At 48.9% G+C, this 21,075-nt stretch overlaps 2 protein-coding genes across 2 annotated transcripts in view; one reads left to right on the forward strand and one right to left on the reverse strand.

Moving 5' to 3' along the window:
- Positions 1–10,001, forward strand: part of slc25a26 (solute carrier family 25 member 26) — a 45,229-nt gene extending 35,228 nt beyond the window's left edge. Inside the window, exons 8-10 of the mRNA XM_079184718.1 lie at positions 1,430–1,494; positions 4,788–4,861; positions 9,791–10,001. Coding sequence (XP_079040844.1) covers positions 1,430–1,494; positions 4,788–4,861; positions 9,791–9,887 — 236 coding nt within the window. The 3' untranslated portion in view covers positions 9,888–10,001. The remainder of the gene's footprint in view (positions 1–1,429; positions 1,495–4,787; positions 4,862–9,790) is intronic.
- A 1,920-nt stretch (positions 10,002–11,921) lies between these two features.
- lrig1 (leucine-rich repeats and immunoglobulin-like domains 1) overlaps positions 11,922–21,075 on the reverse strand; it is a 33,330-nt gene continuing 24,176 nt past the window's right edge. Inside the window, exons 10-18 of the mRNA XM_079186265.1 lie at positions 19,680–19,751; positions 19,124–19,195; positions 18,727–18,890; positions 18,200–18,553; positions 17,181–17,462; positions 15,241–15,675; positions 14,945–15,079; positions 14,413–14,700; positions 11,922–13,846 (exon numbers count right to left, since the gene is read on the reverse strand). Of these exons, the coding sequence (XP_079042391.1) occupies positions 13,644–13,846; positions 14,413–14,700; positions 14,945–15,079; positions 15,241–15,675; positions 17,181–17,462; positions 18,200–18,553; positions 18,727–18,890; positions 19,124–19,195; positions 19,680–19,751 (2,005 nt within the window). The 3' untranslated portion in view covers positions 11,922–13,643. The remainder of the gene's footprint in view (positions 13,847–14,412; positions 14,701–14,944; positions 15,080–15,240; positions 15,676–17,180; positions 17,463–18,199; positions 18,554–18,726; positions 18,891–19,123; positions 19,196–19,679; positions 19,752–21,075) is intronic.

Raw genomic sequence — 21,075 nt, forward strand, 5'->3', positions numbered from 1 at the left:
TGAATATGGACTTATACAGATCTGTAGTATTATAGTATTCTGCTTAAAACAGACTACATTTCCAGTACATTGACAACATTTTTAATATGTTACAGGAAAAATGATTTAAAAATATCTAATCGGGAGGATAAAAGGCAATCTGTGCCAAAGGGAGTAGAGAAAGAAAGCGTTGGAAGGGGGTAGTGTGTGTGTGTGTGTGTGTGTGTGGGGGGGGGGGTCCAGCGCAGGAATCAAGTTCACGTCCCTCTGCGACTGAGCTGCTGTCCAAGAGGGATCCTCAGGTTTCAGTCACTTCCCCTTACATCGCGCTTCACACTCTCTCTTTCAATCATACATAATCTGTTTGACACTGGAAATGCTCACACGGGCGCCTTTAATCATCCTGAATATCTCCACTTTGTAAGCTGCCTTGACTTACGACGCACTTGACCCCATTTGAGCCACCTAGAAAAGAAAAAAAAAAGACCTCAACAGAGACGAGATTACATCACCGTCTGATTTGCGTCTTGACCTTCATCACGTGTTTTTTTTTCCAGCCAAATTTAGATCCTCCACATTAGCGCTCCGTGTTGTATGTATTTTTTTTACTGCTATCCAATAATGCTGCAGTACAGGCTCTTATGTTTTTATCCTCGCTGAACTTTTTTTCCAACCAAGTAGGAAAAAGAAACTTTAAAAATGTAAATCCTCAAATCTTTTAATGAGCCAGCATTAACGAGTAAATCGTAACGGTGTGTTACACCACACTGATCCTAATGCTTTCCTGTATCCTCCGCTCGCTTACAGTCACATCGCTCCTCGGTGGCCCATATGGATATGTTTACCGAGAGCAGTTGCTATGTTTGTGGCGGAGTGACACGCACACTCGCACAGCGTTTCTCACTTTCACACACTGCGGCTCAGAGGGGACACCTCTGGATCGTGCCGCCCATCCAGCTTCCAACATGGAGGGAAGTTAGGGTGTAACTGCTCTATAAAACTAATTGGATGGAGTGTGTATGTGTGTGCATTTGTGGGCCCGAACATGTCCATATGTGTGTGTGAGTTTTGCATTTGTGTGCATCTGAATGTATCCAAAAGGGTGTGTGTGTGTGTGTGTGTGTGTGTGTGTGTGTGGAGTGGAAGGTGTGGCTTGGATGAGGCAGTGGGAGGGGGCGGGGGGAATAGAAGTGTGTCTGTCTGGTTTTTGTGTTCTAATAACAGGGAAGGTCTCAGATGGGGAATATTATCATTTTTATGAAGTAAATGGAGCAGAGGGCCAAGAGTTCCTCTATTCATTGCGGGGTTAATATGTTACTGTATCTGTGGTTAAGTAATTGGACTTTTTTATGGGTTTATTTTCAATATTTAAAGACTCTTCTGAGAGCAAAGAGAGGCCCTTTTATGTCAGCACTTTGCTAAGTGTGTGTGTGTGTGTGTCTTTTTTTAGGTGCAGTAGCGGCATTTGTTACCACCCCTCTTGACGTTGCGAAGACCAGGATCATTCTCGCAAAGGTATACACACACACACACGCACACGCACACACACACACACACACACACACACACACACACACACACACTCAGAGACCACCTCCTCTGGCAGCGACTTTTAAACAGTGCTGTCAGGTGATGCCTCGCAGGCAGAGAGCTGAGAGGGACTGCAGCCCGAGCAAATCTCAACAGTGTCCGCACACAGGACAAAGCAAGGCTGAGGTAGCACCGGGACAGTAGTGAGACGTACACACACATCGATCACCTGACCTGCACTATGGACAGTGTCGGTGAGACATGTTTGGGTACATGGTTAGTGTTAGAGCGAGGACTTGTTGCTGCTCCAGAGGAATTTCCATCTCAAGGCTGCTTGTCACTGGGAGGTGAACCAGAAGGCCGGTGTCCCTCCTGTTCACTCCTCCACTCTGTCCTCTCTCTCTCTCCCTCTGTGTAGCGGTGTCCCTCCTCTTCCTCCCTCCATCCACCTCCTCTTTTCACTTCTGGCTCACTCTAACTGTATGTCTGGCTTCCCTCACTGTGTGTGTGTGTGTGTGTGTGTGTAAAGGGTAGTGAGTTCAGAGTTACCCCCAGTCAGCCCCCCCACAATCACACACAAACACACACACACACACAGACTGTCCTTGGAGAAGACGCAGTGTTCTGTTCCTGCCCCCCCCCCCCCCCCCCCCCCCCCTCCTCCCCAACCCAACTAATTGATGAGATACTTGAATTAACAAAACAGTCAGACAGTCTTGATCTCTTGCGAGAAGCCGTTGGCTGTAGGTGGAACTGCGCGGAACAAAAGCTTCCTGTAAACATGATTTGAAATGCAGCTGCTGTAATTCACCACCAGCAAAGGACTTGGCCTGCGCTGCCTCAACAAAGTTCCGTTATAACTTTATAAGGCCAAGTTTTTGATTCCCTTAAGTCAACTGATAAAACCCCAGCGCTCTGCATTCACTTGGTATTCAACTAAATGGAATCCAATATAATACATTGTATCGATTCAAACTGGAGGTTTCTGTGTTTACGGTCCATCCGGTGTGGGTTTCCTGTTTCATTCTGTGGAATAATTTAGTAGTTTGTAGATGTTTTTTTCTTTTTCTTTTCTTTTTTTCTTTGATTTTCTACACTTTTACATGTTAGCTTTCTTTTTAAACATGGAGAAATAGTCCATTAGATAGACATGACAAAAGAAACATCCTTTGTGCACCTTTCAGGCTTTTTTTTTGTCTTTCAGCGAGCACAAAAATGAGTGCTGCAAAAAAGTATTAATTTCATTTTTGATCCCTACATTGTTTTCTCACTCAATGATTGATCGCTTTGTCTCGATAATATCAGAAAATAGTGAAACCTGCCCATGGCTATTTCCTAAAACCAAAGACGATGTCTTATGTATGCCAACTTAAATTCAGAGACACGAGTTTACCATCACATATGACAAAGAAACGCAGCAAATGTTTTTGCTCGTAAAATGATGTCAATCAACTAATTGACAAATTAGTTTCAGCTCTAATAAAAATGTACTAAGATAAACAATTGTAAATGTGCTTTGTGTACGTTATGAGGCCATGAAATGTATTAAAGCAGCATATTTCCATTTCCACCTGAAGTGCCTCACCTTAAAAGGTAACATTCCCTTTTTTTTTTAGAACCGTGTCAGACTTTAGTTTGGTTTCTATCTTCAAATTCCCACAGCAGCAAGGGAGGACAAGTCCAGGCAGGAGAGTGTTTGGATACAGAGAGAGAGAGAGAGAGAGAGAGAGAGAGAGTAGGCTGGTGTTGATGGGTATGGATAGTTTGGATTGGACGAAGGGGAGGAAATGTGGGTGTTGGAACTTGTCACATTAGTTTCCGTCACCACAGTAGCAGAGGAGAAGGTTCTTTCTCCTCTGCGCCGGACAGCATGAAAGAGTCGTGTTGTGCAGTAGGCAGCCTGGCGCAGGCGAGGTCAAAGCGGGCCGATGTCCAGGACACAGCTGGACTTGCAAAGCCCCCCCCCCCCCCGCAGGGCAGGACCCCTGCCCGCACTGCCCTGGCGGAAAGCACCAGCAACATCCCTGGCACACACCACGCTGCTGCTGCTGCTGCCCGCCTCCTACGCCGCTACCGTACAACACTGCTCTTCTCCTCCTCAGGCTGCCGTGTTTCCTGCCAGCGCACCACGCTGCTGCCATCAATGTCATGTTCGCCACCCTCCACTCCAGCCAATTGTGGCAAACACAGGAGTCCGTGTCAGGCTGGCATGGTCCAACGCCTTGTTGAACAGTCGTCGCTGTCGTTTAGTTTCATTGCATGCATTGCATGGATCACTGTGGATGCCGAGAATGCGGCGGTCAGCATGAAGCGCGTGTTTTTACTACTCGCACATGATTGTGAGAAACTCAGATTAACAAAGCAGGAAGCCAACTTAAGCAAAAGGAAATGTATAAATTGAGCTGTCTGAAGATATTTTTGTATGTCAGCATAAGGTACACAGGTGTGTGTGTGTGTGTGTGTGTGTGTTTGTGTGTTTTGGACACCCTCTTCCTCCATTCCCCCCTTGCACCGTTCCACAGCGGTGAAGGAAAAGAAAACTTGTCAGATGAGTCAAATCTCAGCCACCTGTCTCCAACAGAAACATAAGGAATAGGGGTGGGTTTTTTTCTTCTTCCCTCCTCACATGAATGAAATGTGGGAATCTTCCACGCTCGTTCCAGCAGATCTGGGAGTCGCAATTTTCGGCGGATGCCGCCAACTGTTTCCAACATGCTCAGTGAGCTGTAGCTTAGATTTGGCGTGCACGCACATACACACATACTCGCTTCTCCTCATTCTACTGTGCCCTCCGCTGTCTGTTTCTGTTTCTGCCAGCACCCACCCTCACTTAACCCCGACTGGCCCAATCCTGCAGCTCTCGTCCCCCTCTCTGCCACTCCACAGTGATGGATTAAAAACTCCCTGGCCGGCTGAGCCGTATTGTGTAAATATAAAGTTCCAGACTGACGGGCGTGGAGGGAGACGGGGAGAACTTGTTGAGTGTGTTTTTGGGTGGGCAAATGGCAGGTGCCTGGGTGGGTGTTGGAGGTGTCACCTTCGCTGACACAGCTGTCCATGAGGAGAAACAGAGGGATACACAGAGGAATGAAAAGAGGGAGAGGGGGGGGGGGGGGGGCGAAGGAAGCTCAGCTGAGGAAGACTAAACAGGGTGTCTGTTGGAGAAGCAGGAAGTGAAGGAGACGATCCATCCGTCATCATGCCTCTATTTTCCTCTTTCTGTCCCTCCTCTCTGTCTCTCTCTCTCTCTCTCTCTCTCTCTCTCTCTCTCTCTCCAGGCCGGGTCGGCCACAGCGAGGGGCAACATCCCGCTAGTGCTCCACGACGTGTGGAAGAGCCAAGGCCTTTCAGGGTGAGTGTGCGTCTACATGTTAGCGATATGTTCGAAGGCCATCGTGATCGTTTAACACGGAACACAACCTGTTTTATCCCAGCCCATTTAAAAGACCTTCTGTTTCACATGATTTGATTTGACTCTGCCTGATCCCTCACGTAATCAAGTTTGATGATAGAGTTGCTCTTCTGGGGGGGGGGGGGGTGGGGTGTGGGGGGGAGGGGGGGGACGTGAATTTACAGCCGCGGCTGAAAAATGACATGTTTAAAAGCTTTTCCTGCCCACTCGCTGCACTGTCCTATTGATTAAGGTGTTTCAGGGGCCGAGTGGAAGGGTTTATTTGAGTGTTTTGATGTGTTTATGATGCCCACCGGACAAAAGGCCAGGTCTAATGGGGCCGCAGAGGGCTGCCAGCACTAAAACAAACCCTCAGCCGCGGTGAATAATTGGCCCGCTTGTGCACAAGCCGCCGTCATTTAGTTAAGAAGCACCTCGGCTTAATGCTCATTGCAGATTTGGTTTGGGACCGGGCCAAACACCGGTGGGACGTCTCTCTCCGGCTCTCTGTCTCACAAACGCACTCATAAACACTGTGTTGTTGTTTTGTTTGTGTAGACTGCGGTGCTGGAATCTAATCAAAAGACAAATTGCATTTCAGCTTTTGTATTTAATATGAGCCACGGGTGATTCCCTACAAACTGCTTTCAGAATTCAGTAATAAGCCAGCCTTTTCAATTTGAATGAAGCTCATGTGAGAGACTACTGCACGATCTCAATGAGCTGATAGTTGGCGGGCCCTCTATGCAAAACCCTAAAATCCCTCTCTCCCAGCTGCAACAGTAACCAAGTGGTAACGTACAGGGGAGCTCTTTGATGCCCGTCTCCCACCTCCGCACCACACAGCAACCTTTTGATGTGTTTCTTTCTCTCCATCCTCCTCTATCTCTTCCTCCGAAGGCCAGCTGTAAACCTCCGTGAGCTCTACAACATGATGAGCTCCTCAAAAAAAATCATTCTCTCTCCTGATATTGATGTAACCAGAGAAGGTGGAGATTGAGGGAAAAAAAGAAAGAAAGAGAGAGCAACTAAGAGAATGAGAGTAGAGACAAAAGAGAGTGTGTAGAGAGCACGGGGGGGGGGGGGGGGCGGGGGGGGGTGCTGCTCCGCAGGGCCAAAGGCCCGGTGGTTGCGCTGGTGCATGCCTGATACAAATTGCTGGGGCTTTAAAGCTGTAATTATGGTAATAGGCCCAATTGCAGTGTAGTGAAGCTCTAAAGTGCTTCCATGTGTGTGCCGTGCCCCAGAGACCCCGGGTTAGCAGAGAGCAGTGGAGCTCACACACCGGCCTCCCCCAGTTACCAAACTGCACCGGGAATCGTGTCAAAACAAAGACTAATAAGCGACGTGTCCTCCGGGCTGTGTCTGCTTTGTGCCTCATGTGAGGCGGGGAAAAGTAAACAAATGACATGTTTGCACCGTCGTCCTCACAACAAAGCAGACGCTCTGGAAATGTGTGGTGAGCCTTATTTGTGCTTTTATGGCATCGGGACTCTTTGTTGTTCGCCGTAACAAATTAAGATGAACAAGTTGAGCACTTTTGACAATTAAGAAACTATAGAGTATTACTAGACTTAAAGGTTATAAAGGTGTGTTGTTGGCACACATGTGCAATGCGCTCCTTTCCCAGAGAATCAGCCCTAAAGCCACAGACACAGTCTGTCTCCTTCACTGTGTGTGTGGTGTTTGGAAGGACACATTGGTGTTTTGTGCTTTTTTTTGGAAACTGCTGTTTGTTTTTGACTTGACTTTTGTTATCAATATCCATCTTTTGTCCCTGAAATTCAAGTACTACTGAAGGACTTAGTGTAACATCAAGCTGATGTTTCTTTCTCTGTTTTGATGAAGACCCACAGAGGTTAACGCTGCTCTCTTTCTTGTGATTTTTCCAAATGAAAAAGTTGCATTACCCCAGCATTTCTTCTTGCTCCTACACAAGTGGCAAACAATGTGGTCCCACATTCATTTGAGGATTTTTTTTTTGCAGCAGCAAGCCACGGCATTAACTTTTGAGTTCACCGCTGCTCTTCTGCGGTCTCCTCTCGTGCCTCGACACTATATTTAGTCCCGATTCCTCAGGAGAGGTGATTGGCCCGACAATAGGGAGATGACACCTCTCGGTGGCTGGCCAGGCTGTGATGTCAGAGTGAGTCAGTGCACCTGGGGGAGCCGGAGGGGGGGGGGGGGGGGGGGGGGGGGGAATATTTGAGCTCTGGCTCTGCTCTGACGTCTCAGAGTCCACAGGTGGGTCTGATCCCAGACAGGAAATGTAACAGTAGTCAAGAGAGCTGAGACAAAACAAGAGCGTTGAGTTTAAATTTAGTTCATTCCTCACACTGCTGGCAATCCGGCCCATCACATGAGAAGATGGAGCGGAGTATGTCAGGACGTGTTGCGTCTACCGCGTTGTTTAGCTGTCCAGCTGCTCAGTGTACACGCTTTCTGTACTTTGATTCGCTTTGGATATCATGCGTAATATCGCTGTGTGAGTACTTTCCTGCTGCGGGTCCGTGACTTAACGTTTCAGCAGATGGTGATGGAAAGCTGTGTTGAGATGGAAAGAGCACGCTGAAGGGCACGACAAGGACGTCTGACTAATGTCTCTGTGTTTATTTGTAGCCTTTACACCAGTCCGTGCTTACACAAACACACTCGGATTCTCCGTCTCACGCATACGCTCTCTTTTAGGCGATGCCTTCGCTGGCTGACTTTTAAAAACACCCGATCTGGGCCGAGGCATTCTGAAACGTGGAGTTGTGTGAATAGTTGGGATGGCTGAGAGATCCCTGACACAAGCTGTCCAATGACCCAAATCTCAGATTTACAGTGAACGCTGCACTTTAAGTGTCAAAGCACTAAATCAAGGTCCACTTTCTAGCTTTCTGGAGCAATGGCAACTTCTTTCTTGATTGTCAGCATAGAAGTAAATGCGTCGTTGCAAAAGATCATGGAGTTGTAATGCGATGAACTCTAGATCAATCCATGACGCCAAAATGTGATGAGAAGATCAGTGGAAAGACTCACCAAGACGTGAGCTTTATTATGTTTTATGTCCCGTTTGAATGAAGTAGGTTTTACAATCAGTGGACAAGGAACTTAAGCTAGTGTTAGCGCTGTGTCGAAGAGAAACCTGAATTCGGAATCATCTGTTTAGATGTAAGAATATTTCCTTCATTGAGTTTATTTTGTCGCCGCTCGCGCGCAATGCATCCTGGTACATGTAGGCACATCCGGCATGGCTCCGCAGCAGGAGAGATAACACTGGGGAGTGTATTTCCTAAGTGGGCTACATTTAACATCAGTACTGATCGGACATCCACATAAAAGGTGGCAGATTTTTCCCTTTTAACGCTTTTAGTAACACCATAACAGGTGAAAACGTCTGCCCTAAAAAACGGCCTATTAGAGAACCTTTTTTTATTGAAATGGACAGAAACACAAGTACCAACACACACAGATGATGAATGCAGACAAGGTTTTGTGTGCGCAGACGTTTCTCCTCACGCAGACTCACAGGCACACATCCACAAACACACAATACGCTTCATCCGTTACATCTGGCTTGGATAGGGCCCGACCATGTGAGCGTGGGGGCGGATTGGCAGGCGGAAAGGTGTTGGTATGCAAATTCACGGCGAGGGAGAGACAGGCAGAGAGGAATGGGGGGAAAATAAAAACGCAGAGAGAGAGAGAGAGTAACGAAAAGACAGACGAACAGACGAAGTTGAGCGCGTGTCTGAGAAGTGGGAAGACGGAGGAGAAATCCCCCAACAACTGAGCCAGCTGAGGGGGCCGTCGCTGGACAGATCGACGGGGAGAAGTGGATGGACAGCAGATGGACATGTGTGGATGTCATTCGGCCATCAGTCATGCACAGAGAGAGAGAAGGAAGGGGGGAATGAGAGCTCCAGGGAGGCCTCAGGGTGGGGGCTTGAAGCCTAATCCCAAAAACAGCTGTGTGTAGCAGGAAGGGTGGGAGAGAGGGGGGGGGGGGATGGTTGTTGGGCTCTCTCACGGCGGATCACATCCTCTGACCCCCCGCAACGTCAACGGCTTCTTGTTGGGCCTCCGTCGCCGTAACTTGTTGCCCTCTCTGTAAAGTGGCTCCACCAACAGGGCCTCACGCCTGACCCCCCCCCCCCCCACCCTCCCGTGGAGCCTATGCACCCGAACATGAGGCCCTGCTTCCACGAAGGGCCCCGTAAATCACTCACAGATACTTTCTATCGGTGGCGTGATACCCGATACGGCTTTCCCTCGGCTTTGTTCACAGGGGTTTTTTTTTTCTTTTTTCGTGGGGATAATTAAAGTTGCAGCAGGCAAACTTTGGAGAAAAACCTACTTCCCTCTGTAACTGGTCCTGCTAGATGAGGTTCAGGTGTGTGCATGTGGCAAACCTAAGAAATTGCAAATATTTTGGGCAAAATAAACAAATATTTTTCCGCTTTGACACCTTTGTCTTAGTGGGTTTAGTATGAACCTTGTAAAACTAGCTCAAACTAGTCATACATTTAGCTATAAGTTGTCACATAAATGTAATGAACCTTTAGTTTCTATCAGTATTAATTATCTATATCTATACAGTGTATGAACATTGAAATCAAATGATGAAAACAGTGAATGAAAGAGGGATCTTTACTGCTATAATAGTATTGTTTATCATATAACGTGTGTCAATCATAAGTCATATACAACTTAAACAGCACTATACTGTATCGCACTAACACAACCTTTATAATCATGTTATTGCAGTACACGGTGATAGATTTTAGTGGGTTTTTTTCAGCAAAATCCAAATATCTCTGAGACAACGATTTACTTGAATTTGCATTAATAATAGTGATTTCAGAATTCATATCCTGCGTCGCTTGTTCCCTTCTTCCTCTGCAGTCTGTTTGCGGGCGGCATACCGAGGACGGCCTTCATCAGCGTGGGAGGTTTCATCTTCCTGGGAGCCTACGAGAAGGTGCGCCGCTCTCTGCTGTAGCAGCTCGTCCTCCGCGACTGTCCCGAGACCCGACTTGGTGGACGGACGGCGACTCCGGAAGCAGCAACCTCGTCCCCTGGAGGAGTCGTCCACAGGCCTGGTGGCATTACCCAGGGTGCTGCATTCCTGCTCATCAGTGCCCTGAGTTTAACGGGCTGAGCGCACACACTTCTGTAACAACACCAGTGGTTTGGTTGAATGAAGCCACGCCCTGTCACATGACCCATCTTTACTGTTAAACGTGTGTGTGTGTGTGTGTGTGAATCAATGAGTTGTGGTATTAAAGACTGTCTCTTTTTATGCTTTGAGTTGAGGTTTGGTGATTCGGTCCGCTGTAATCTACCCTGTAGATCTCCCTCTACTTGGTTTCATGATCTTTTTAATGTTTTATCCATATTTTTCTCTCTGCTAAGCCAGACCGCCTTTATTAAGAGACCCACCGGTGGAGGGACACCATTGTTAAATTCCCTCTGGAGCACAACTGAGCTCATCCACCTGCAAGAGCTTTAACTTAACACTTAAGAAGCATTTTCTTTTATTACTTTGGGGTATATCTGTTGTGCTTATTGTGAAATATTTGTATTAGTTGGCTTGATTGGACGGTTCATTGATTTGACATTGGAGCTCTTGTCGAAAGAATTAGTATACAGGCTGACTTCTTAATCTCAAACCTGTGAAACTACAGGCTTATCCGAAATGTGTTAATCAATAGAGCAATGGTGTTACATAAGTAGCTATAGTTTTGTGAGGAAATGTGTTAACTCCTCTACCAATGAAGGTACTTATAGTAAGTGTTGAAAAGATGGATTTTCACTGCAAAACGTTATTTGTTTATTTGCTTTCTTTCTGAGAGCTAGGTTGATACGCTATTGTGTTTGCTTTAAACAGGTAGCCACAGCCAGCATCCTGTTAGCTTAGCTTAGCACAAAGCCTGGCTCCGTCGAATAGTAAAAGCCACCTACCAGCACCTCGAAGTATTTGAACACGCAGTGACCGTTGCTACAGTTATACTTTTAATGTATTTAAGTCCATTTCTTAAATCGTTTAAGGTTCAGACAGATGACTTAGGAGTCGCCCATGTAAACAAAGTACTCAAACCTAAGAAGCTATCTGTTTGACTTGATCAAGTGAGGAAATTATTCATATTTTTTGTTCACCTAAATGCATTTTCATGAAGTGAATTATTGGTTTTCTCAGGGATTCATTCAATGGTCGACAAGTTTAAGAAGCATGTTCTCATTTGTAACCAAACAAACTTAGAGCACACATCTATCCAAACTAATGTATTACAAGACTGGAAAATCCCTCCTCTACGTCTCACTGAAGGATTATTTAAATGATATACGCAGGAACGGTTCGTGTCGGTGTGTTTTCCACTTCTTGCATTCACTGAATTAGCTCAGTGTCGTCCTTGCAGTCACTACAGAGGTAAATCTGCAGAGCTGGTGAAGGAGACGGATGGCCTCACAGGTGGGAGTGTTCGTCACGCTGCCCGTCCCTGGGCTGTTGGGACAACAATAGTCGGCGTGTGATTGGTGGAGGCCACGGGCCGGTAGCGCGTCAATCATCCCGTGACACACATCCATCTGGAATGCAAATTCTGGTCAGCAACTGACCCTCAATCAGCCCAAGTTGATGGCAAATATTTTAAACAGCCCGCAGAAGGAAAATAAATGCCTGCTGTCTTTAGAGCTTCAGGGATCCAGGACACATTCCTGGTCGGAAGATTAGCGCTGTGTGTGTGTGTGTGTGTGTGTGTGTGTGTGTGTGTGTGTGTGTGTGTGTGTGTGTGTGTGCCAGGCAGAAGCCACTTCACTGCTTTGAGGATCAAGGTCTCTGGATTTCATCGTCTATGAATTGATGGCTTCTCCATAACCACTCTCACATGTGAGCAGGGCTAAATGCTGCCTCAGCTCTTTTTGGACTCTATTGTTTAACACTCCTTTCATTCTGTTTGTTTATATAGAGATATATAGATAGATAGATAGATAGATAGATAGAGGAAAGGAAAAACGGGCAAAACGCTCCCAATAATAGCAAAATGTGATTTTTTTTATTAGACACTTCAATGCCATGTTAGACACTTCACGGTTTCAGCTTTGACATTGGTACAACGGTTTTCAATAAATTACTCAGAACGTGAACTGCACCTCTCTCCCTCCCTCTCCCTCTCTTGTCCCTTTCACCTGCTCCACTGGGATTGGTTTTCCCAGCAGTGATCTCTGATTGGTCTTGCTGGTAAAACCATCTCTTGATAGGTGCTATCAGGTGTAACCGGAGGAGCGTGTCCTCCGGTCCACCTCGATAAGGCCACTGGTAACGGAACACAGTTCAGACTGGAGAAAACGCATGCGTGCGTTTAGGCAATGTGACCGCTTTCGACTTGAGTTCTGACCCAGTGCGTCCAGGGAAACACCGGCCGAGTTAAAACCTCCCAAGTTTGGTTCGAGCACATTTCACAAGCTTTCCCCCAACTGTTCACAGCATAAACCTTTTTAGCTACCTCCAACGTTATCGGACTGTAGCGATGATGAGAAAGTCATTGTCACATTGCGGTGATGCGACAGAGGCAGAGCGCCCCGCCGTTCACCTGTGAATGCACGACGGTGGATGTTGAGGCACATTACAGCAGTAACACAACAAAACAGCCGTCAGCCTAAGTTTGGGTGCAAAAAGTCACTTTCTTAGACAAATAAGGACACGAATCAAGAGTCAGAGACTAATGTTTTCTCAGAGCAGCTTCTCAGTTACTTAGTAGTATTGTGAAACAGGTGGAAGAGCCTTAATGGAACGGTATGTACGGTCGACTTTCACCGCGACAAAATAAGAATGTCTCCTCACGGGTTTTACTTTCTGGTCGGCCGATAACAATCTACTCGTTTATGACGGGAATACAAAAAAAAAAAAAAAGTGCTTTAACCTGACGGCCCACAAATATGCCAGCATGAACCGCCTGACGTACCAAAAATAATTTACATCAAAGCTCTTCCTTCATACGATAACAATGGATGTGAACTGTGTTTCTGTAAGGCCATGGTCGGCAGCGTTTGTCCCAAAAAAAGAAGAAAAAAAAAAACATTCAAGTGCAATCAAGTGTTTGTTTTGTTTGCTATAAAGAGCGTACCAGTATCTCTCACAAAACAAAAAAAGGTCTCTTGATATATGCGATTACAAGTTGGGTTTTCTTTGATCATGCATTAAGGCACCGCAGCTGAACGTTGGTAAAAGCTGAAGAAGGCTGTTTGTGTTGTTTTTGAATAAAAATAAAAATACCATCACTCCTTTCTTTGTCATGCACATAAATTCAAATACTCTTTTGTAAAAGTTATATAATATATAATATAAGAAAACTCTTATGTACAGTCAAATGTCCAAAGGCATATTTCTCTTTTTTCCCCCCCTTGCACAAACATACACTGTACAAGATTCCCTACATTTACATGCTTCAAATGCAAGTCACATTTTTTTGGAGCTAGAATTCTTATTGGTCACCTCCCAAAAAGGAAGGTTTTTAAACTATGTACAGCTGATAACGCTCAGATGGGACGCCACCCACACAAGCTCCGCCTTCAAACTCCGGATGCCCCCCCTCGTCTCTTCACTCTCCTGGTGCTCTCTTTCAAGTCCAGATCCAGGAGGGCTCAGGATCAAAATCGCCTCGATATGAGGTAGCAGTTTATTTCCCAGTGCAAAAAAAAAAATGAAAAGTCCTCTCCGCTACTGCGAGTCAGCTTTTCGTGCTGGATGGAGCGCCTGCTAGTCGCTGGTTCTCCTTAGGGGGGCGCTGTCATTCTGAGAGACTCTGAGGGTGTGTCCGTTGGACAGCAGAGTCTGCCTGAGCTCAGACTCGCAGTCACTGTCGAGACCGCCGCGGCTCGTCACGCCGGGCAGTTTCACCGGCTTGTGGAAGGAGTCCTCCAGCGACGGGGCGCACGCCGGCGTCTGTCCCGCTCTGCTCACTGACCGACAAAGAAAAAGAAGGAGGGAGGGAGGGAGGGAGGGAGGGAGGGAGGGAGGGAGAAGTCAGTGACGATGGCATGTGTGCGGACAAATATGCATTCAGCTTTAGGACACAGAGGGAGTGGAATGTATGCATAAGGCTGCCGCGTTGACATGTGAAGGTGAGAATTGGTATTTGGAGGCCAATTCCACGGGTATTACTGCTTGCCAAAGAGGCTGAATCCCTGAACGGGCCCAGACGTGCAACTGGAGAACTCGGTGCTTCTCTGCTGTATCTCTCAGAGAGCTATCCAGTGTGGCTCTGGGCGTGCAACTATGATACACTGTCAAATTCTGTTAGGAGCCAACGCATCAGTATCATGTTCAAGGGAATTTGCTTTGACAACGGTTCCTAAATTCCTAATAATTTCATAACATAAATGATATTCTTAGAAAAGCAACTTTAAAAAGCCCCCCGGATGAGTGTTTTTGTCTTTGGGAGAAGTCTGTTGGAATCTGTTAGCAGTCGTAGTGCAGGTCCTGCGGGGCTACTTTTTCTAAACTCGCTGCACTCTGATCCCCTTACCTTTTTTATCCTGTTGGTTCAGCTGTAACGTATTGTGGTTTTTTGGAAACGTGGATCCTTGAATGTCCTTCCGGATCCCGTTGGGTGTCCCGTTGCAGAGCGGGCTCGAGTGTGGCCCCGCGTCGAGCAGCTCCCCTGGATAACAGTGGGAGTACGGCGGGGGGACAGAGTACTGCTGGTACTCCGAGCCTCCGGGAGGGCCGAACCCGTGCGTCAGGTAGTCGGAATCTTTGGAGTAGCTGCTGCCGTTCTCCATGCAATCTGTGCACGCCACTGCGCCGTCGAAACCTGCAGGCGGGGGAGAGGGAAAATAAATGACTTTAGAAACAGAAAAATCAACAACCGGATGTCGACACTGCGGTAACGGGGTGTCCGCGGTAATTATTTCTGATGCCGAGCAGGCCTTCAACGGAAGGCGGTGCGCCTTTCATCGTGCAACACGCAGACTCTGCTCATGGGAAGTGGGAGAAAACTGCTGGGGGAGCGTAAACATTTGATGGGGGTCGGGGGCAGAGGCTGAGCTGTCGGGTACCTGTGGGGTCCACGATGTGTCCGTTGGGCTGAGGTCCGCCGCCGGCCTCCACTCGGATACACACATCCTGCCGCTCGGACAGCGTGCCCTGGGAGGAGAGGTAGCTGGGTACGTCTGGAGGAACTATCGTCTCATCTGGAAGAAACGAAAAAGCCCGACACAAGACATTACAACCAGGGCTGTGGATACTGTGACACAATTAGTCAATATATATATATATTGTTCCTCTTTTAGCTAGATCCTCCTAGATTGCTATTTCTACCCATGATGAAGGGGCAGCGTAGATCCCAGCTCACCTGTGTTGGTGACGCTGCACTCCTCGCTCTTCTTCCGGGTCTGGTAGATGATGCACACCCACACCAGCGACGTCACCACGATGCTCGTCACAACGGTGATGACCACGATCCCTATGGTGACCGTGCTGGGCCCCGCCGGCGGTTGGCAGGGGCCGCGGCGCCCGTTCACCACCAGCTGGCTGTGAGCGCGCTCCGTGCCCAGGGTGTTGGACATGAGGCAGGTGTAGCGGCCGGCGTCCTCCAGCGAGGCGGAGCCGATGACGAGCAGCTGGTTCCCCGGCGTGAAGTGGTGTCTGTCGGAGGGGCGCAGCGGCTGGTCGTTGCGCAGCCAGGTGATGCGGGGCGGCGGGCTGCCCAGGGCCTTGCACTGCAGGGCCACTGTGTCGCCGACCACCACGCTGCGGTCCTCCAGGTCCTGGGCCAGGTATGGCGTTTCTGTGTAAGGAGAGGAGCGGTTAGGATTCCTGAGGTACGCGATTCCTATTATGCTATTGTCATTCTCTCGCACCGAAGCTTTCGGTGTCCGTTCTCGGGTTTCCGCCTGTTCACGGTATCGATTACTGCGAGGTGAGTCAGCTTGATAGGCCGAGCACAAAGTGTGATGTTCTGACTTTGATATCCGACCACTGAAAGCTTATCTCATAATGACGGTCTCATCTAACAATCCTATTTATACATCTGAGGTCATATCTGTATTGCTGACAGATTCTGAAATCACTTCACTTGGTCCATACGTTTTAATTACAGCACACAAACAAGACTTCTCTCGGGACAGGATCCTCCTCAGAACAATGTTTTCACCGTTTCCCTGGAAACCTCACATTCTGCTGAATGGAGCACATTGAACCGAGTGTGTGTGTGTGTGTGTGTGTGTTAAGGTAGGCCTCTCCTCTCAGACTGAGCACTTCCCCTCACAGTGGGACATACACAGATTAAGAGATCTCACTTAACCCACTTCAGTCGCCCCTCTCTCTTCTATCAATACTTTCTACCTCTCCATCAATCCCCCCCTCTCTACTACGCCCCCCCCCCTTTCTTTTCTCTAAATCCCATTTACCTTCCCCCACAAACTGACTCCACCATTCCAGTTCTTCTTTGGCTCCCATTTTTCTCCCCCGCCACTCTTTTCCAGACAGGGGCCCCTCGACTGCAGTCACCCCCCCCGTCCCCCTCTCCTTCCCCTCCGCTTCTCAAACCCAAACATCACCGCTTCAGTCCAGAGGCATTGGTCGCTTGCGTCGATATTTTACATTGTTGAGTGGATTAGCGCTCAGACTTCACAGCGGTTTAAGCTCCCAAGTCTCTCTCAAGCTGCACAATATGCAAATGAGTCCCCTAAAATACCGCCGCTACCAGTCGGACCACATTAGAAATAGAAACAGTTGCTTCTGAGCTCTTTCAGGGAAGTTTAAGGCTTGTGAATATCATGTGTTCGCAAAGAAACCCCCCCATTTTCGCTTCTTAAGCTCTGTTTAACAAGGGACTGCTTTGCTCCGCTCAAAGACAAAGGACAAAGATGATCTATGTCCTGGGATGGTTATAGGAGAGCAGCTCCGTTTTGTTTGATTTAACGGTGTAAAACAGCCAATAAACTGGGAGCACTGAGGCCTGCAGTGAAGCAGCCATGACTGTCTCTCCCACCGAGAGAGGAGAAGGTGGGAGGGTGGGTGGGAATGCCTAACAAACACCCCTCTGTGAGTCGTCCCCCCCCCCCCCCTTGCTTCCCCCACCATCCCCCCTTTGACCCCCCAACTGTGACCTTTGGCCATTGACCTGCAGCAAGGCCACAGCTGCCGAGAAAAGAAAAATATAAAGCCTCTCATTCTGCGCCCTCTGACTGACCAACTCCCAACTGAGCGCCAAGCTTTTTACTAAGTGCTAATTTCTCTTGTGGATGTGGGAAAACTGTAGCCAAAAGTCAAAAAAATGTGCCGTCTTACCCAGCACGGTGAGGCTGGCGTTGGCGGACACGGTGCCCGCCGTGTTTTTGGCGGTGCAGCTGTACACGCCCATGTCCTCCGGCTTGACGTCCATGATGAAGAACACGTCGTCGTCGGGCATGACGTGCATCCGGCGCTCCCGGGCGGCGGGGAAGTCCGTGCCGCCGTCCTTCTGCCAGGCGATCTGCGGCGCCGGGTGGCCCTCCGCGGCACACTCCAGCCTCGCGGTGTGGCCCGTCCGGATGGTGCTGTCCCGGGGAGTCTTCATGAAGGATGGGAGAACTGTGGACAGAGGAGAGACACCGCTTGCGTCAGTATCGTTTCGGGTTTCGGGTTAAGAACGTTGACGGCAGTTGTTCGGGATTACAGAGCGTTGCGCGCTCAGTTTCCCGACCCGCGCTTTCACAGCTGGTGCTGGCATCCAAACCACTGAACTTCTGGGCAAGTACCCATGATGCAAACCTCTATAGGTAACCCTTACATCACAAAATAGTTCCGCCATTACGCCACAAAGCCAAGAAGCAGCTACAGGTCTGATGCGGACTCGGGCAGGCATCCAAAACTCAAGATTCTTACTCTCCACCTGCCGAAAAGCCGAGTGACAGAGCGCAGAGGAGATGGCCCGTGTTAGCGCTGACATGCAGATAAATCAATTTGTTCCGAATACCATCCTAGGAGAGATGGAGGCCCGGCGAGTGAGAGTGAAGACTTTATTCAAGGGAAAGAGCAGAACTCAGCGTGGCCACTAATCTCCATCGCTCCACTGTCAAACGGGACAATTGAACAGGCATTGTATCTGTTGGACATTATGTAATCACACACATATCAGCAGATATTGGAGTGTTTTGTCTCTGTTTATCTCGACACTGGACCACTTGTATTCCTCCATGTTCCTCTCACATGTTCACTGCCATCTTACCTTTTACAACCACAATGAAACCAGTTCTCCTCCTCCATGATAATAATATAGTCCATCTTAACAAAGAGGCTCTAGTCCTTTACGGAGAAAGAACACCTACCATTGACGATGAGGCGGGCCTTGCTGGAGTAGGTGGAGCCGAAGTGGTTGGTGATGATGCACTGGTATCGGCCCTCGTGGGCGAAGGTGACGTGCCGCAGGTGCAGGATGGTGGTGTACTCCATCACGCCTCCAGCTGCGCCTGGCACGTCGGATGTGGCGCCCTGGTGGTGAGCGCGCACGTGGGCGTAGTTCTCCGTCTCCGCGTGGCGAAGCAGCTCCTGGTCCTTGCGCCACGCAAAGCTCATCGGGGAGCTGCTGCTGCTCGCGGCCGTACAGGTGAGACGCACGTCGCTGCCGAGGACCGTCACAGACGTTTCCGGCTGCACGGTGATCTGGGGCTTCGGAAGGTCGTCTGAGGAGAGGCAAAAGACGGCATGTGAAAAGGAGGAAGAGGAGTCCCAGAGTGAGGACAGTTATTGGAAGGACGAGATAAAAAGAAAAGGCAAAGTGAGTTGAACGACAAAGTGACTTAAACGTTCCCTCGTGAACAACACCCCCGCCCACATAAACACACGCACAACTCACCACACACAAAGCTGTTGGACGGAGCCTGGAAGATGCTCGTGCCCTTCAGGCTCTCCGGGTGGGCACAGGTGGCATTGACCCCGGCCTGCAGACCACGCGTCACCAACCAGTCGGGCAGCCATTGGAGCTGGCAGTCACACAGGAAGCTGTCGCTCTGAATGTCACTGTACAGGGGAGGGGGGGGGGGGGGGGGGGGGGGGGGGGGGGGTTAGTAAGTACATGTGGTATATATCACGCCCATTGCACCGTGTAACTGAATATGTGTTTCTGATACTGTGCGCACGGATGCCAAAAGCGCTGAGGTTTCAATCCCGTTTGATGCCGCTCGGCCTGTTTCTGCGGCTGAGTCGTGCACACGGATGATGTGTATGTGTGCGAATGCATCAACAGTACTCACAGGGTTTTGAGGTTCTTCATTTTGCTGAAGGCATCAGGCTGGATGGAACGAATGGCATTCTCTCCCAGGACCCTGTTGGGACATCGCACATGTTAACTGTATACACATTCCAGCCACACACGGGGTTTCATTAGCGAGGATCTGACTTTCAGCCGAGGTGGAAATATCAAGGCACCGTCTGTCTGAGTGTGCTACATGCCAGCTTTTCCATCCCTCCCTGCCCTCATTCGACGAAGGCCTGTGAAAGAGCTTATAGGAATTCCATTTCTTCTGCGGAGCTCGCCATATGCTCAATAACTTTGTTCCTGCGCAGAGGCAGGAAGAACAGGAAAAAAAGGCCAAAGTTGAGCTCGAGCTAGGCTAACGAGAAAGAAGCAGCTGGGCGCTCGCAAAAAGCCTCTGTCTTCTCCTTTTACAAAGACGCTATTAAATTGCTAGCAGTCTGCCAGCAACTTTTGGCAATCCCTCCCCCCCCAACCACCCTACACTCCACCCTCTCTTCCTTACTCTCACTCCGGCGGGGAGGAGGGGCAGCCAAGCATTGTGAGATACTCACAGGTGTTCCAGGGTTTCCAGGCCAGAGAAGGCTTTCTTGGCCACCGACTTGATCTTGTTTCCAAACAGAGTCCTGCCGTTTCCAAACATGAAGGGTGTCGATAGATGAAGAGAGAGAGAGAGAGAGAGAGAGAGGGGGGGGGGAGAGGGGAGGAAGGGGGTGAGAAGAGGGAAGGTGAAAAGAGAAGAGGGAGAGAAGCACAATTAGCAAGGCTGAATCTGATAAGAGTGTGTGGTGGTGGTGGGCGGGGGGGGGGGGGTTGAGATATTGGAAATCCGAACTGTGTGGAGATTAGCCAGGAGGAAGGGTGGGGGAGATTGGACGGGGTTGGGGGGACTCTGCTCTTCAAAGACCACTTTTATCTTTATTAGAATTAAACAGCAATGAGCAGGCGGGGCTGCGTGTTTCTCAGAGCTTGTGCGTCCACATACGAGCCACCATGTGAGTGTATGCGTCCGTGCCTGTCGAGCCTGGGTTTGAGCCAAGACGTCAGTTGCTGCTCCCTCTGATTTCTGGTCCTAATCTCCCCCCCCCACACACACACACACTACCCCTCACTTGTTCTTCTCCTGTTGTCGCCCTCACTTCACAGGAAGGAGGAGACACGGCTGGCCGGTTCACAATGAAGACCCCGGTGTTCGAACCCGACCACATGTACACACAAACAAACGGCTGTCTTGTCCCGGGGAAGACAAGAACCCTAACTTTGCCAGAATTTAGGTTTCGGCTATCAAAGAATATGAAAATCTGAATAAAATGGAAGATCTACTCATCATTTTATTTGGCTTAGATCTGTAAGACCCACTTCCCTCCCATGTGGTGGCATTCACAAGCTGCTTTAGGAAAACCCAGTGTGTGTGGCGGACACTTTGATGTTTCACCCCTTCCTTCTCTTTCCTGCATCTCTTTTTCCCATGGCCCGCTCTGCCAGCGTCGGGATTGCGTCGGGCCGCTTCCGCCAACGCCGTGACAAAAGGGGGGCAGGGTCAGAGGGCGGGGCTTACGCGCCGTTTGATGTTGATGACTGAATGCAGCCCTCGATTTTACCCTCTCTCAGTTCCAAACAACAGGGACTGGGAACGAGGGGACGAGAGGAGCAGAGGCATGGAGGAGAAATAGAAAGTAAGCCTATTGGGGAGCGAACCCCTGCCAGCTCGAAGAAAAGCCCTTTCTCCCGTTCTTTCTCTTTTCAGCGGTGCTCACACTGGGAACCATCTTGGCTGGACATCATCTTTTCATGTTGATGATTGCCCATCAGTGCCAGAAATTCCTCGTCCGTAGTCATTTCTCAAGTTGCCAACTCTCGATATTGAACTTTTTTTACTAGCTGCCTTTAAGGAAAACATCGCTGAGTAATTGTGAAAAGAAATTATTCACTCTGTCTTCTTCTAGAACC

This window comes from Pholis gunnellus, assembly GCF_910591455.1.
Source record: "Pholis gunnellus genome assembly, chromosome: 3".
Lineage (NCBI taxonomy): Eukaryota > Metazoa > Chordata > Actinopteri > Perciformes > Pholidae > Pholis > Pholis gunnellus.